Source organism: Trifolium pratense, linkage group LG7, assembly GCF_020283565.1.
Source record: "Trifolium pratense cultivar HEN17-A07 linkage group LG7, ARS_RC_1.1, whole genome shotgun sequence".
In the NCBI taxonomy this organism is placed as follows: domain Eukaryota; kingdom Viridiplantae; phylum Streptophyta; class Magnoliopsida; order Fabales; family Fabaceae; genus Trifolium; species Trifolium pratense.
This window is the reverse complement of record NC_060065.1, coordinates 33,068,159-33,084,831: the sequence shown is the minus strand read 5'-3', so window position 1 is coordinate 33,084,831 and position 16,673 is coordinate 33,068,159. Positions and strand designations below refer to the sequence as shown.

General features: G+C 32.3%; 1 protein-coding gene across 32 annotated transcripts; it reads right to left on the bottom strand.

Moving 5' to 3' along the window:
• Window positions 1–1,339: 1,339 nt before the first annotated feature.
• On the bottom strand, window positions 1,340–6,225 carry LOC123896795 (probable lysine-specific demethylase ELF6). Of its 32 annotated transcripts, none has more exons than XR_006804618.1 (10): window positions 5,633–6,085; window positions 5,351–5,509; window positions 5,147–5,180; window positions 4,993–5,022; window positions 4,270–4,816; window positions 3,663–3,741; window positions 3,426–3,493; window positions 2,440–2,535; window positions 2,201–2,339; window positions 1,340–2,043 (listed from the first exon to the last, which is right to left on the bottom strand). XR_006804618.1 is itself a non-coding variant. In XM_045947172.1 (6 exons), the coding sequence occupies exons 1-4, from the start codon at window positions 4,484–4,486 to the stop codon at window positions 3,318–3,320; spliced, it is 411 nt and encodes a 136-aa protein (XP_045803128.1). In that variant the 5' UTR covers window positions 4,487–4,816; the 3' UTR covers window positions 1,340–2,043; window positions 2,201–2,339; window positions 2,440–3,317. The 32 variants fall into 32 exon arrangements, 1 of the variants encoding a protein (XP_045803128.1); XR_006804635.1 differs by having other exon boundaries at window positions 1,340–2,032; window positions 5,633–6,078; XR_006804641.1 differs by having other exon boundaries at window positions 3,695–3,741; window positions 5,633–6,078.
• Between the last annotated feature and the right edge of the window lie 10,448 nt (window positions 6,226–16,673).

The window sequence follows — 16,673 nt, the reverse complement described above, 5'->3', positions numbered from 1 at the left end:
CTATAATGTATATGATTGAGCAAATACTATACTAGTACACTATTTACTCCAATTATTCTAATAATATAACATGGGCATGGCAGCTAGCAATGTAACAAAACTAGGGTTTTACCCGTGCTTCGCACGGGTGGATTAAATTTAAAATTAAATTTTTATAATATCAATGATAAGAATTTTGGGAGATTAAAACTTAGACTAAAATTATGATGTATTATTGAAAATATTTCTGTATAATTATTTTATGATAAATATTTTGATTATTAGGGATGACAATTGGTAAGGTATGGTAAGAGTACTATGATACCTATTCCCATACCCGCACGTTGAAAAAATACATATATCCATTCTCATACCCGCTTGTGTAATAGAGGAACAACAAAGTAGGAACAACAAAGTAATAAGTTGTTTGCGGACATGAATATATTCAAACATAAATCAATTTATCTTCAACTCAATTTATGTCAAAATCAATTTTACAGAATCAATTCTGCCAAAATCAAATTTTCTCACCGCAGTACCAAACATACATTAAATGTTTAAAGGAAAGAGTGATACTCAAATGGAACCTTCAACACTTTTCATGAGTTTTTGGAATATTCAGCCTACTTTGATGCTGTAAGTAAACTAAGTGCAGATAGTAGTACCAAAGCAAATACTGTTTTAGCTTATTGGACATAAGCTTATAATAAGGCCATTGATCTCAGCTCCATCCAAATTAGTTAGAAATGCTCCTTGTGGAATTCAAATGGTACGGTAAGGTTTCCTTCATTTACGAAAATTGTGTCTTCGGATTGGAATTTGATGTTTCATCTCCTGCAAGTTGACATCATAATATTGTCCCGCGTGCCTCTGGTGGTTGGAGTCTCTTTGGAATTTTTTAGATTGACTTTGTTTTGTGGTTTTTTAGTGCCTGTTGTGTGTAACCTGGTATTTTTGCAGATTCTGTATCTTTTCTCTCTTTTAGTATCTCTTGAGCTTAAGGATGAATCATTAATATATTAGTTGATTCAAAATTCAAGTTGACCGGATGAACAGGCTTACCAAATTTCAATTTATTCACTTTATATTTCAATTTGATTTGCGTTTTCATATTAACAAATGCTACACTACATAATCTATGCATTTAATATACAATCTCAGCCAATTCTTAATTATTTAAACGTGTACTTCTTCTCTGTGATAATAAGATCACATCTCATTCACTTAGTATATTTTTTAGAAGCAAGTAATTTATAGTGGACAAAAGGGATTAATTATATAAACGTGTACTTCTATCCATGTAATGCAGTTCAAATTGCCAATAAATCAATCCACCAGCACAAGTTAATTAACACCAGAATGATACTCTTGTCATGGAGCTTAGCAACACATCACCTATATGAACAATGTTTATCAAAATGAAGAAGCATGTACGTGGATGCAAAGCTGGCATACAAATGTCTTAATATGCATAACTGTTTTACAAGTAGTCCAGTCCAGGATATTAAGACCAGTACATGAAAATCATCTTTTATGGTGTAAGTTCTAATTTTGGTGTATGGCGTATTCAAAATTAGTCGCACACTATACACATCTAACAGAAATATCAACAACAATCAAAGCTTTATCCTACTATGTAAGGTCAGATACTTAGATAAAACGACGCCATAATGTTTTATCATATAAATTATGTTGACAGCCACACAATTAGCATCTAAGTATTTCTTCTTAATTTCACCTATAGTTTGTCTCAGCCTTCCCTTGTAGCCATTAGGTTGTGCTCCATCTGATCTACTCTTGTTACTACTAAATCTACAGGTCTCCTCCACACATACTCAAACCTCTGTAGTCAATAGCAGTGGTGGCGGCCGTATTCACAGAGGTGCATGGTGTAGCGGATGTCTGGTGCTACGCAAAACTCCATGGTAGAGTGGATCTACATAACGGCCATAGCGCAGTCGTGGAGGAGTTGTACCGAAATCCCGGAGAGTGTGTCTGTCATTGACTACATACACTCAAACCACCTAAGTCTAGATACAATCATCTTTCCTTCCTACAAAATTCCTAAAGAGAAGAAAAGTTAAAGTAGCTGAATATGAAACAGATCATTCTAGAAAAGTCCTAACAAAGCTTCTGAATTATCAAAGGAAACAAGTTGAAAAACCATTAAAAACCTATGCTGGAGTCTAGACATATTGTGTTAGGTAGAAATCAAATTTACCTATATAGTTTTACAAGGAACAGCACAGCCTGCTTCCATCCGCACCAGACAAAGATGATTGAGCAATGAATGCCAAAAAATCCTAGAATATTTATTCGAAAGAAGGCAACTTCCAGAAATTCCATGAATTGAAATCCTCCTGCAACCAATGTTCAGCAAGAACAAGGCCCAAAAAGTTATATCATAAACAAAACCTTATGACACATGCGAGAGAGAGAGAGAGAGAGAGAGAGAGAGACCTGCTCAGATGATTCTGTCGGGGGCGCAAAACCTCACCAGATTCAGACTTGGATTTCACTTTGACCAAGTTAGCCCCCTGAGTTTTCTTTCTTTCCCTATATGGAAGTTCATCAAAAGTGAGATTCGTAGACCACCTTAACTCCAACAACTTGGCTGCAATCTCAGCACGCTCCACTAAATCTCCATCAGCATCTTCACCATCACCATTAGAACTTGGCCCAAATACAAACCTATATATTCTCGAATTACGAGAACCATTCCCAGCTACAACCTGATCCTCAGAACTCAATCTTTCCGAATCATAATTGCAACTTTTCGACTTGAATTGCGTCTTTGACAACTTTTTGACAATAGTTTAAAAGATACTACCATGCAAATTCGCTACCATAATTGCAACTTTGTGACAATAGTAACTACTATGGAGCATCATTGGTTTTGTAGCATGGTAGTATCTAGTATCTAGATAGCCCAAAATTCGCTACCATGGAGCATCATTGGTTTTATAGCTATCTGATGAAAATAGTTTAACAGCCACTTTGTGATCACAAGTTGTGCCTAAAGAATTCTACCATTTCACCCACCTAAAGGATATATTGGTATTGTTATAAAGAAAAATTGGATCTGCCACCAGTTTTGATTAAACACTAACTGGCTAGAGGATATATAAATGACCAACACATTCTACTTTTAACCATTTGCTTTCAGAATTTGAAGGCCATTGGCCAATAAAAGTTGTCTCCTAATTCTTCTTATCGCATATCACAGAATATACAGATATTAAAAAAAAATCTACAAACCACGAGCACTTTAATTGAAACCGTGAATATGTATGTGATTTGTCATGTACCGTATGTCAAACAGCTCTATATAGCACACATTATAGAAATGTCTGTATTATCACTCCATCATATACAGAGTAAAAACCTATAACATTAACAGTATTATGCAAAATATCAGGAATGTACATAAACTTCAAAGCAATTACCATGGCTGAATCCTACATGATAAGCTCTTGGAAAAGTCACCACAAATTCACCAGGGTTCTGTACTAACCTAGAAAAAATCACCGGCATGGATATTAGTACTAATTCAACAAAGAGAATAGGAGAAACAGCAGAAAAAACACCAAATATAGATCTCAAAAAAAAAAACTCTAAGCATATGTTCAACATCATGAGTCATTCATGACATAACAGCATAACAAATATGGCAAACAACTGACCTGCAACAAGGAATCCCAGATGCAACAATTACCTCAGGTGATAAAAGAGTTGTTTTCTCGCCCAAAAGTTTCAAAGCAGCTGCCAAGATAATAAATTGTACTTGAGTTACAAATACTTTAGGAATAAAATGGATATCCTAAAAGGAAAACATATGAGCTGAACAGGATTTGAAATCAAACGTATAATTCTCTTTTGGCAAAACCACCAAGAGAATCCACATTTTTAGAGAACATAAATATAAAAAGAAGTTTAGCAGCATCAAGAGGGATTGGGAGAGCCTTCTAAGTTGCCTACTTGCTTTATAATATCATCCTGATAAAACATAAATATTCATAGTGATGGATATTAAGGCAGACATGTATCCAAACAGGAGACAAATTTGCTAGCAAATATAAGAAAACTGGCACTCTAGTACCAAATATTACAGATCAAGTCTTGTTATAATTTCCCCCTTCCATATGCATGAAAGAAATTCCAGAAGCAATATAGTAAAAATATTTAATGAAATTATTAATTCTATCTTCAACCATAGGTGCAAAATTTTCATACAGTTATAGGAAGAAAAAACAATTTTGTAAACAGATAATAGTCAAAGAATTCACATACCTAATTGATCAATATCACCACCATAACCCTCTGTACGGATGACTTCCTCAAAAGCAAAGGCATAATTTCCAGGAACAGAATACCAAGTCTTAGATGAGCCAGTGTGATGAAAATTCAAGCTGTGAAGCTCATGATCCTCTACATGCCAGGCAAACCAACTGAACAACATGCCAATGTATATCATAGGTGAAGTAACACCGGGAATATCGTCTGGCATGAAACGTGTTAGTGAGCCTGAAGCGCGAGCAACAACTTGCAAATTCCAAGGACTATTTGAAAGTTTCCAACCAGCAGTGCCTTGCAAATCATTGTAGGCATCTGAACTCTTCTCCTTAGAAGACCGCGACACAGTTCAAGGTATACGAAATACAAACATAAATACTCTGATAAATTTCATGATTTTCTATCAGATTGAAGAATGAATGAATGAATGAATAACCCAAACGACGTGACGTACCTGGAGATTTAGAGCAAACAATCAAAAGCAAGAATGGTACCAGATGGTCTATAGTGTAACTTTAACCATGGAAGCGCAACTCGATCGTCACTGAAAAAAAATAAAAAAATAAACACAAACCAACCAACACAAAATAGAAAGGCTACAGAAAGAACAAATTTGAATCAACTGCACAAACAAGTCATGCAAAAGATGTATGAAAGTAAATAAATATTCCGCAAATATGAATACTATGAACAAAATGAAAACATGATTAAGAAACATACTGTTAACTGCAGTCTGAAACGAAAGTTAATCTGTAAAAATTAAGAAAACAGGGTTGACAAATTCTGAAGTATGATGGTAAGAATGCTTTGATCACATGATAAAAACAATCAAAACAGCAACCTTAAAAGAGAATGGTTGTTAAGCAAAACTCACCTTGTATGCACAAATAGGTCGGACATAAACTCCTCTGCAAAAACAGGGCAAACATGAAGAAATATGAGAGATAAAAATGAGCACAGTCAAAAAACAAAACATCAAAACAAATCCACAAAACACAAAAACAAACTCAAAATAACAAATCCAATTCCAAATAAAAAGCAAAACATCAAAATAAATCTAAAACCAAATGAAACAAACCTTAGTATCAACAAGAACCATTTCAACCGAAGTAGAATAAAACAACCTCCCAAAGCTTAGAAATCTGGATCTTGAACCTCCAAAAGCTTAGAAATCCGGATCTTGAACCCCCAAGCAGTTCTCCCAGGAACAACATCGGACAAACAATCAAACCCAGACCTAAAAGCCATCACCGATTGCATAGCAAAAACGAATACAGGAAGAAACAAAAAGAGGAGAGAGTGAGATGATGAGAAAACCACCAGAAACGAAGCCATATATATAGCAAAAACAAGGACGCACCAGGACAAACAAAACGCAAAAGGAAGATTGAAAAGCCTGAAGACTAAAAGGCTGGCGGACCAAAAGGCTGGCGGAGGGAAAGCGGAAAAGCAACCGGCTGGCAAAAGGCGAAAAGGGAACGGAAGAAGGAAAGCGGTTACGCAAAACACCCAAATGTGCAATCTACAGTAGCACTTTGGGCGTATCGTATTGTAAGGTTTATTGATCCTCCCAAAAGGACAAGAACATAGTTGTAAGTTGTACGTGCTTGGATTGGATGTTTTGAACCATTGATCCAAATTGTTAAAGATTCAATTCAACAAACGTTAACGGTTCAAGGTGGGGTTTTATAGGCATAACAAAAAATTTAAAATTATTCTCATAATCACAATCATTCAATGGCATTTGAAGTTTTAACAACATTGATACCACACACCCTTCCCATGGACCTTGTTTGTTCCTAATATGTGACACAAAACGAAAAGGCAAATGTATTATAGAACAATAATAAAAGAAATATCCAAAAAGAAGGATCTAAATGAAAACGATGTTTCTCAAGTGGTAGTAGTCGTTTTCTAAACTAAAGCTTGTCTCCCAAAACGAACTAATTTGATAATTAGTCCCAATCTTGTTGAGTCTTCACTTTCAAACTGAATTGTAGTAAGGTAGAATTTCTTTCATGAATCAAAGATTAATGTCTTCGAATTACATTGAGCTATAGAAAATAATTTACTTGAGGCATTATATGTATGCGAATACTCTCTCATTTATATGTTATTCAACATCTAGTCTTTTATTTGATGTAAGTATTTTTTTAATTCACACTTGACACATCAATATTCTATCGGTCAAGTGTGAGAGCACACTCAACATGCTTGATCTAACACTAGGAACCACTTATTGCTCCCTCGTTGAATCACGTATGAGAGTACTCCTAACATACTTGATCTAACACTAGGAACCACTTATTGCTCCCTCGTTAAATCAATTTGGGCTATGATATCACCGTTAGAGCTTCCAAGTGCACTAGGATGAAGAATCATCACATTGGGTCAAGAGTAATAACATAAATGAGTTTGAACACCGATTATTCACGTAAAATTTTAAGACCTTAGGGATACATGAGAGGAGCATGGATAATAATTCATATTAAGCTATGAACAACCACACAAGGAATCTGAACATCAATTCTTAACCCAAAATCTTAAGACAATAGATATACTAGTCTTTTTGTTGAAGGCAAGTGTGAGTGATTAAATATACATTTGAAGCTTTATTTTACATTTGTTAATAATTGTTCCATTCTCTGAACTATTGCGGTAATCTTTGTGGTGTGATGTCATCCATTTCTTTGTTTTGTGTTAAATTTTGTTTTTAAATATTTATTAACTACTCCCAAAGTTTGATTATGAGCACCCATTTGGGGTTGATCTAGTGGTGTTGGCTTGGATCCTTGGAGTATGCTCCTCTCCAAGTCTCATGTTCGATTCCTTCTGGTGCCAATTTCGGTGGGATAGCCATACAGAGAAAAAAAACTCTGGTTTTAAAAGAGCTCCCGCAAGTGGGCGGTGAGATTGGTCCCCTTGAATTAGTCGGTCCTAGGGCCGGATTACGAAGTATTAAAAAAAAAGTTTGATAATGAGTAAAGATTGGTCAATTTTCGGTTTACAATATGTGCTGGGGAAGGAAATGGTGTGATTTTTTTAAAATCAAAGTTATGTTGGTCGATCGTTCCTAACAATTGTTTTTCCATATACACAGATGAAGAATCAAACCGACGACCAAATGGTTGAAGGATCTAAATATCTATCATTTATGTCATGGTAAAGAAAAAAATAGTATTTAATTTATACAAAATGATGTTTTAAATAATGTATCGGTTTAGTAAAAAAAAATAAATAATAATGTATGGGTTTTGTTATTTTATAAATGTAAATTGGGCTATTACGAGAAGGACATTGTGCAGCTATTAGAAGAAAATTAAAATTGGACTTCTTCTTTTCCCACCTCCCACCATTTCTCACGTGTCCCATAAAATTACAGAAATATTTCCTTCGCATTTTAGAAAGCGAACATTATTCGCACCGTAGATAGCGAGTGACCAATTTTTATGACCCAACTCCAACGTCAGTATCAACCACGTCCCCAGGTGAAAATTTTGAAAATATTTGTTTGCACCTTTGGAGGCGAAAACCATTTTATATGTTCGCATTGTAGAATGCGAACACTCCACCTATTTATAGAGTGCCCCACCTTCTTCCCCTCATTTGAACTGTTTGTAAAAAAACCAAAAACTAGCTCAAAATCCCAAAACGCGAAAACATCACAAAATCGACAGGTTGTTGCTTATTGATGGTTGACTGGTTAGTCCACATTTCAGTGAATCTATAATTTTTTTCGTGTTTTTTTTTTATCTAGTTGGTTAATTTCACTTTCTAGAAAGCGAACCATGTGTAAGTTGTTTGCTCTCTATTGAAAGTGAACTACTCTGATACTAATGGTTTGTTGGTTTTTGACTAATTCGATTGATTATATATGTATATATTTTGTCAAAAAAAATTGATATATATATATATATATATATATATATATATATATATATATATATATATATATATATATATATATATATATATATATATATATATATATATATATATATATATATATGTTATGCAATTTGAACTATTGTAATTTTATTGTGCATACATCGTATAACTAATTTAGTTAAGTGTGTTAGAGAGAAAGGGAGGTTGAGATCGAGCGCCCGCCTAGGCCTCAACGTCATCGTCAGCGCCAACCTGAGTCTGAACCTGAGATTCAGGACGATGAACTTTTGGATCTTAAGCCATTGCAGATCGAGATGTCAGATAAGGAGGATCGAGGAGGAGGAGGATAATGATGAAATACAGAAACTATAAGGTAGGAAAGTGAAGTATAAAATTCATTGTGTCGTTTTTTATTCCTTCTATCTTTACCTTGTTGTACCTTTCATTTGTCTTAAATTTGCTTTCAAATTTATTTTAACATTGGTATTTTCTCAAAAGAATTTTTTTTTAACTAATTAATTCAAACATCTATTTTATTTTGTTTTCTTGTACTTTCATACATAATACAAGGTTTACTCTAATCAGCATGTATTTAGGGTCGTTCTTGTTCTGGTTACAAAGAAGCAGCAAATTTCAAAACGACAAGTCACAAATCTCGTCGTCTCAAACAAAAATTTTCAGTGAGTATTAATTGAAGTGAATGAAGTGCTTATGTGACGATGTAGATGTGACTTCGCTAATGTCCATCCCAAAACTACGTGTTTACACGCTGGAACCATTATTATTATCATGCAATATTCTTTAATAACGACATCAAAATAATAATAAATAAATTGTAAAAAAAATAGAATATACGAAGATGATGCATGAAAGGAATCTATCCATGCATGCAGACCGGATGATGATGAAAAACTCTTGTATGGTCATCATATTTTGGACATGTCACTTTCATAAAATTGTCTTAAATAATATATATTTTTATGCGAGAGTTTAATCTACAAAATATAAGTATTAGATAAAACACCACTGGACAAAGTTTAATTAAAGTATTAAATAAATTTTGTCATTTAGATATTTGGTCACTGTTTGCTAAAAATAGTTGATAGCTGATAAGTTAGTTTATAGCGGATACTTTATAATTAAGCTAGTTTTTAACTTATAGTGAATAAGATGACTGATTGAATTTGTAGTGTTTGGTAAAATTACTGGTTGAACAAGCTTATAAGTATGAAATGACATATAGATATGATTAATCAATATTTAATTTTTCTCAAGTAAAATTTTAGGGATAAAATTGGAAAAGAAAATGATAAGGTATATGCTCATAAGCTACTTGAAATAGTGTCTGAAAAATAAGCTATAAACTCATAACGAAAAGATCGTTACCAAACATGGTTTTTAGCTTATAAACTATAAGCTAGTTTATTTGTCTTCCCAAAGAGAATTTTGGTGAACAAAATATTATTTTGATATTTTAGATAATTTGTGAAAAAAAACAAAAAATTATCTCATGATTCAATGGAAAACAAGAGTTTCAGATTTTCAGTTCTTGTCCGATTTATTAGTTTCAAAACAATTTTAAAATCAAACAATTATCACATTCAATCTTTTATTTTATAACCGATCAAATATACCGAGTGTCTTCAAATCTAATTGTGGTGTTCAAATATTTTGAATGTAGGGCCAGTATTATGAAAGTTGGAATGATTCAGTCACCTGGTTGGAAAGCTCACCATAACATGTTCTACCACGTAAAGGAATCAAACCCATAATGGTTAAGTTGTTTTTTTAGACAGCCAGACATGGTCTTATTCAATTATCAAATGTGTTGGTCCTAGTCAGCATTGACATGGCAAGATCTTATTGGTTAATATATAGGTTAAATGCTCTAAATTAAATCAAACCATCAAGCTCAAGGATGTCTTTGTTGTCCAATTGTAGTGATAACTCTCCACCGCCCTTCAAACTTTTCATCTAAACTTTTGTCGCTTTACAGATCATATTTTGTGGTAAAATGTCTTAACAAAGTTCTAAATTCTTGAGCACATCTATTCTATATACTTTTATAGTCAATAATTCATCGGTAAAATTCACACACATTAAATGTAATGAAAAAAAATGCTGATTTGATCATCCGCCTCACAAGTCATTAAAATCGATTAAAAAATCGCCTGTCACACCCTGGGAATTGGTTTCACCCGAAGCATCGGATCAATGATCACCCAACGTACTGAAACAACGTAATTATATTGTTTTCGGAGATTAACTAGGATATAAAGTCATTAAATTTGGTCTAATGGTGAGAGATTTATGTAGTAGGTTAGAGGTCCCAAGCTCGATCTCCAGCTCAATTGTAAATAAAAAAAAAAAAATAAAGACTAACTAGCATATTAATTCACTCAATAAGTTTCTATACATTATTATAATTTATAAAGATCACATAAATATTTATAAATTCTAGTTTAATTGGTAAAAATATCGAAATTATTAGATATAACGTTGTGATCGAAATTTGAACTTTGATCTTTTGATCATTTATGTATATAAATTTTTAATGACTTTTGCGATTTTATTAATCTACCAACAAAATAAAAAGGAGGATCACATAAATAATAAGAGACGTTGAGAATTGATAATCGAGGATGGCAGAATGGATAAATTTGTGGTGACATTCAAATGGAGTAGCAATTAACATCATCATTTGTTTTTGTTGATAAATAGAAATTAACATTATCTTGATATATACATTATAGAGCAATGAGCATGATCATGAAGATCCACGATAATGTTTTTTATTTTAAATTATTTCATAGCCAACATGATAGTGTCTAATACCAAAAGAACAATAAGACGTGTACGGCTAGAAAATAAATACAGATAAAGGACAAAGGCTAATTTAGTAGCGTGATTCGTGATATATGATCATATCATGCACAAAACAACTCATCACTTGTAAACAAAAACATATTCCAAGAGCAACCCTATTTTTAGTTTTTACTCTATACGTACCACAATATATATCGTTTTGCCATTTTTACATATATTAAGAAAGATAATTAATATTGTATGGAAAAGAGAGATTATGAGTTGATTTACAAAATTGTCCTTCATTTATGGTATGAAAAAAATAAATTAAAGAATTGAAAGAAGAGAGAGTAATAAATAGTTAAAGATATAATAGAAAAAATAACATTAAATGCTTCATTGCTAATATAAAGCGACATATTGTGGTACAAAATTTTCCCCCAAATTTAGTAATATATATTGTGATACGGAGAAAATACTTTTTAGTGTTTTCTTTTGTTAATAAAGAGCAAAATAGGGGAAAAACCTAATAGGCTAATACACTACGTATACATATATATATATATATATATATATATATATATATATATATGGGTTTTCTAACTTAGACCCTAGTTAGGTCTAAGTTAGCAAGGTGCACCTTTTCAATTGGACCAAAATACCATTCTTTTAATTTTTGAAAGAATAGAGCAACAGGGGCATTTCTGTAATTTTACATAAAAAAAAAATAATGACACGCGCCCCCACCTTCTTAAAAATTAATAGACGTGGATCCAATGTCGCGCGCGTACGGAAGGACCATGGTTACAGACCGTTGATTTCCATCAGACAGCCAAGATGTGATCTCATTAAGGCTGTCTGATTGATCAGACAGCCCAGATCATCCTACCATCCTGTCTGCGCCACACTAGATTATAAGCTGGAGAGAGAAAATTTTACTTTTGAAAAAGGCAGCCACGTGTCAGCATATGACTGGGTCTGCCTGATTTTTTCCATTTTATGCTTTAAACTCGATTATTTCGTCGTAAATTAATTTTTTATTTTTTAATTTTTATACCAAAATTCATAATTTTTTTTTCTCTACAAATAGAGACTTGGTTCGTTTGATTTGGACACCGAAAAAAAAACGCGATTTTTCACTACTTTAAACTCGATTATTTCGTCGTAAATTAATTTTTTATTTTTTATTTTTTATACCAAAATTCATAATTTTTTTTTCTCTACAAATAGAGACTTGGTTCGTTTGATTTGGACACCGAAAAAAAAACGCGATTTTTCACTACTTTAAACTCGATTATTTCGTCGTAAATTAATTTTTTATTTTTTATTTTTTATACCAAAATTCATAATTTTTTTTTTCCTACAAATAGAGACTTGGTTCGTTTGATTTGGACACCGAAATCCTTCTGAAACCATTTATATGGTAGAATGGTTTCAGAGAGTTGTAATCTGAAACCATTTTGCTGGTAGAATGGTTTCAGTGAGTAATTTATTAATTGTGTTTGCTTCTGAAACCATTTATCTGGTACAATGGTTTCAGAGAGTTGTAATCTGAAACCATTTTGCTGGTAGAATGGTTTCAGTGAGTTGATTATTAGTTATTTGCTTCTGAAACCATTTAGCTTGTAGAATGGTTGCACATAGTTGTATTCTGAAACCATTTTACTGGTAGAATGGTTTCAGTGAGTAATTTATTAATTGTGTTTGCTTCTGAAACCATTTATCTGGTACAATGGTTTCAGAGAGTTGTAATCTGAAACCATTTTGCTGGTAGAATGGTTTCAGTGAGTTGATTATTAGTTATTTGCTTCTGAAACCATTTAGCTTGTAGAATGGTTGCACATAGTTGTATTCTGAAACCATTTTACTGGTAGAATGGTTTCAGTGAGTAATTTATTAATTGTGTTTGCTTCTGAAACCATTTATCTGGTACAATGGTTTCAGAGAGTTGTAATCTGAAACCATTTTGCTGGTAGAATGGTTTCAGTAAGTTGATTATTAGTTATTTGCTTCTGAAACCATTTAGCTTGTAGAATGGTTGCACATAGTTGTACTCTGAAACCATTTTACTGGTAGAATGGTTTCAGTGAGTAATTTATTAATTGTGTTTGCTTCTGAAACCATTTATCTGGTACAATGGTTTCAGAGAGTTGTAATCTGAAACCATTTTTCTGGTAGGATGGTTTCAGTAAGTTGATTATTAGTTATTTTGATGAGATTAAGGTAGTGAAAAATTGGGTTTTTTTTTTCTGTGTCCAAATCAAACGAACCAAGTCTCTATTTGTAGAGAAAAAAAAATTATGAATTTTGGTATAAAAAATAAAAAATAAAAAATTAATTTACGACGAAATAATCGAGTTTAAAGTAGTGAAAAATCGCGTTTTTTTTTCGGTGTCCAAATCAAACGAACCAAGTCTCTATTTGTAGAGAAAAAAAAATTATGAATTTTGGTATAAAAATTAAAAAATAAAAAATTAATTTACGACGAAATAATCGAGTTTAAAGTATAAAATGAAAAAAAATAAACGCAGCCAATGAAAGAGTGACACGTGGCCTTGCCTTTTCAAAAAGGCTTTCTCTCTCCGCGTCAGGCTTCAGCCACGCGCGCCTGTCGGCGCGTGTGATGCACGCGCGTGATTTTTCTCCAATAATCGCGTGACACGTGTCCTGGGGGGGGGAAAAAGAAGTGGGGGCGCGTGTACTGTTGCATAAAATTACAGAAATGCCCCTGTTGCTCTATTCTTCCAAAAAATTAAAAAATGGGTATTTTTGTCCAACTCAAAAGGTGCACCTTGCTAATTTAGACCTAACTGGGTCTAAATTAGCAGCCCCCATATATATATATATATATATATATATATATATATATATATATATATATATATATATATATATATTTAGGCATAAGTTCCTAAAATGCAATTAAAGAGAAGACTTAAGTTCAATGAGGGGAGTTTCTAAAAAAGTTACATTATATGAACTCTTCAGACTAAAAATAATTTTCTAATGCTATGACTCCTTTAAGATTTGGATCGCTCCTCCTCTTCAGTTGGATAACATTTTTCTTGCAGATACCTTCAGAGTGTATAGACAACGAATGACTGGGCATGTGTGCGCCAATTTTGATTTTTAGTTTTTAAAATGTGTTTTATAAGTGTGTTTTTGAAAATCATTTTTAAGAAGAGAAAAACAAAACTCCTTGAACGTGTTTTACTTTTTTAGTTTTAAAATTGATACACGGAAAACAAATTTTTAAAACACTTTTATAAAACAGGATTACCAATCAAGTTTTTTAGTTTTCAATTTTTAAAAACTAAAAATCTGTTTTTGAGAAGAGAATCAAACATAGTTGTTTTTCTTCTTTTTATTTTTCTCATAATAAAAGAAAATGATAAAAGTGATTAAAAAACATTTTTTTATAGAGCAATGATAAAAGTGATTTAAAAAAAAAAAAAAATCTGAAACAATATCCTTCTTAGAATCTAACTGAAATGATCAATCTATGCAAGTAATAGTAGTAATTTTGGAAACATGTACTAGTCTTTATGATCAAGATTTTGATAAGAATTGAATGTATTAGCCATTAGGAAGAGCATATACAGCATGATAATAGTATGACATGGCGCATCAAACGGCTGGAACAGGGCCCATGTCACGAGTGTATGACATGGAAAGCATAGCCACGTGGGACCACATGGATTTTTTTTTACAAAAGGAAGGGTTCCCAATGCACAGATAGACCGATTCAGGGAACCAAAAGTTGTCCACGCAATTAATCACTTTTTCTTTTCTTGTTTTTTCTTTCCTATTTTTTTCTTAAGTGGGTCCTATTTTTTTACCCTTTGAATTTTGGACTGTAATAATGATGCCAATTGATGAAATGAAGGGTCCCTTCCCTTATCATGCACCGGCCTAGTTCCTTTGTTGCCTTTCTATTTGGTTACTTGTCTAATCTTTTCAATCTTTGCTTACCAAAAGCTACTTATAAACCTTATATTTGGCTAACAACTTTACTTGACCACAATAGAAGAAAAGAAAATAGAGGTGAGTTAAAATTGTCATGTTATTTAGAAGAGTGAATGTTGAACGATTTATAAATTTATTGTTTTAAAATTTTGGGGTAAGATGTGATGTTCAATTCACTTGTATCGATGCTTTGAGCTCAACGTGGATGATTTCCGGCTGAACCATCTTGACCCAACATAGACGAAGTAACAACAAACTCACACACACAACTGACGTAAATCTGATACCATTTGCGCACAACTACAAATACTAATCATTTGAGTTTTGTGGAACCCAAATAGACAGCAAATTCTCCCCCTTTTTTTTTGTGACTAACACTTCCTAAGAGTTTTAAAGCAGATACATGTAAAAATTAGCTGAACAATAAATTTAATAAATTTAAGTGTAAAAATCAATTATAAAATTAGAAGTTACAATTTTTAAGTTCATGTAAAAACAAACTTGAGACAAAAATCAATTATACTCTAAAAAAATCAAACATATTAAAATTAATTTTACACCTCTAAAATTAATTTTTGGTTAATCAAATATACACTCACTCTTCACATGATATTTGAGAGTATAGGGGTTGGTATATATAGGCCACTAATTTATGTCTTCACATTCAATCAATACTAGCATTAGGAAAAATTACTATAATGAATACAACACTCATCAACCAAAACCTAAATTTTTATGCGTATAATTACCAAAGCTAACTCAACTACATTTTGAAGTATATTCTATATTGTGTACGATTAACGATTTCAGTGCACATCTGTATTTTTCTTGTCTATAAAATTTATTGAATTTTATGTTTACCTATTTTTCTTTATTTATGATAACTCCATTTTGGGTTGGGTACCTCTATATAGCTGCTTAACTTTTTAGTATGGGAAAGCATGGCTCGACTCTAGGTAGTGTGTTATAGAATTAGTGACGTATCACCAACCATAGATCAGTTTAAATGATAAGAAAGTTAAAATCTTTTAACAAGTGATTAGAGATTAGTCATTACTAAACAATAATAAAAAAAATTCATCTAAAATTGGTGATGTATCTGAGGCCCTATTAATTAAGAGATGTAGAATTTTTTAAATAAAAAATTAATTATTTTATCATACATGTAAAAAATTATTGAATAATTGTATAAATTCTTTTTGGAGAATGTTAACTTGTGCCCTTAAGGGCACATGTTAAGAAGATAAATGTGGAAAAAATTTATTAAACTTGTGGTGTATTCAATTATCTAAACATTAAATGTTTTGTATCATTAAATGCTATATTTCTATTTTTAGGTAGCTTAACATGTGCCCTTAGGGCACAAGTTAACATGACCCATTCTTTTTTTACTCATCAATCATCATCTAGTCTAGTCAATACATAAAACCTAAGTTATAGTTTGATGCTTTAATAACAAAGATGTTAGTTGGTGCAAAAAACTCTTGACCGAAAATTTAAATCTTTTGGAGTACATAAAATTAAACATATTTGGTAAAATAACTTTGAGATGCTTAGTAATAAAATTGAATGACATATTTTTAATGTCCCCGTGAGCTTAGCTCAGTTGGTAGAGATGTCGCACTATATGTGCAGGAGCTCGAGTCCGAACCCAGGACACTCCATTAATTCACTTTTAAGGTAGATTTTCTAGCCACTAAGCTACTTGACAAAAAAAAAATGTTGTTAACATTAGACTCTTT

Coding starts and splice junctions, on each gene's coding strand:
- LOC123896795 (XM_045947172.1), bottom strand. CDS start 4,486: ATGCCAGACGATATTCCCGGTGTTACTTCACCTATGATATACATTGGC. Junction 3,742..4,269: donor TGGTGATATTGATCAATTAG/GTATGTGAATTC, acceptor TTATCTTGGCAG/CTGCTTTGAAACTTTTGGGC. Junction 3,494..3,662: donor TCTGGGATTCCTTGTTGCAG/GTCAGTTGTTTG, acceptor GATTTTTTCTAG/GTTAGTACAGAACCCTGGTG.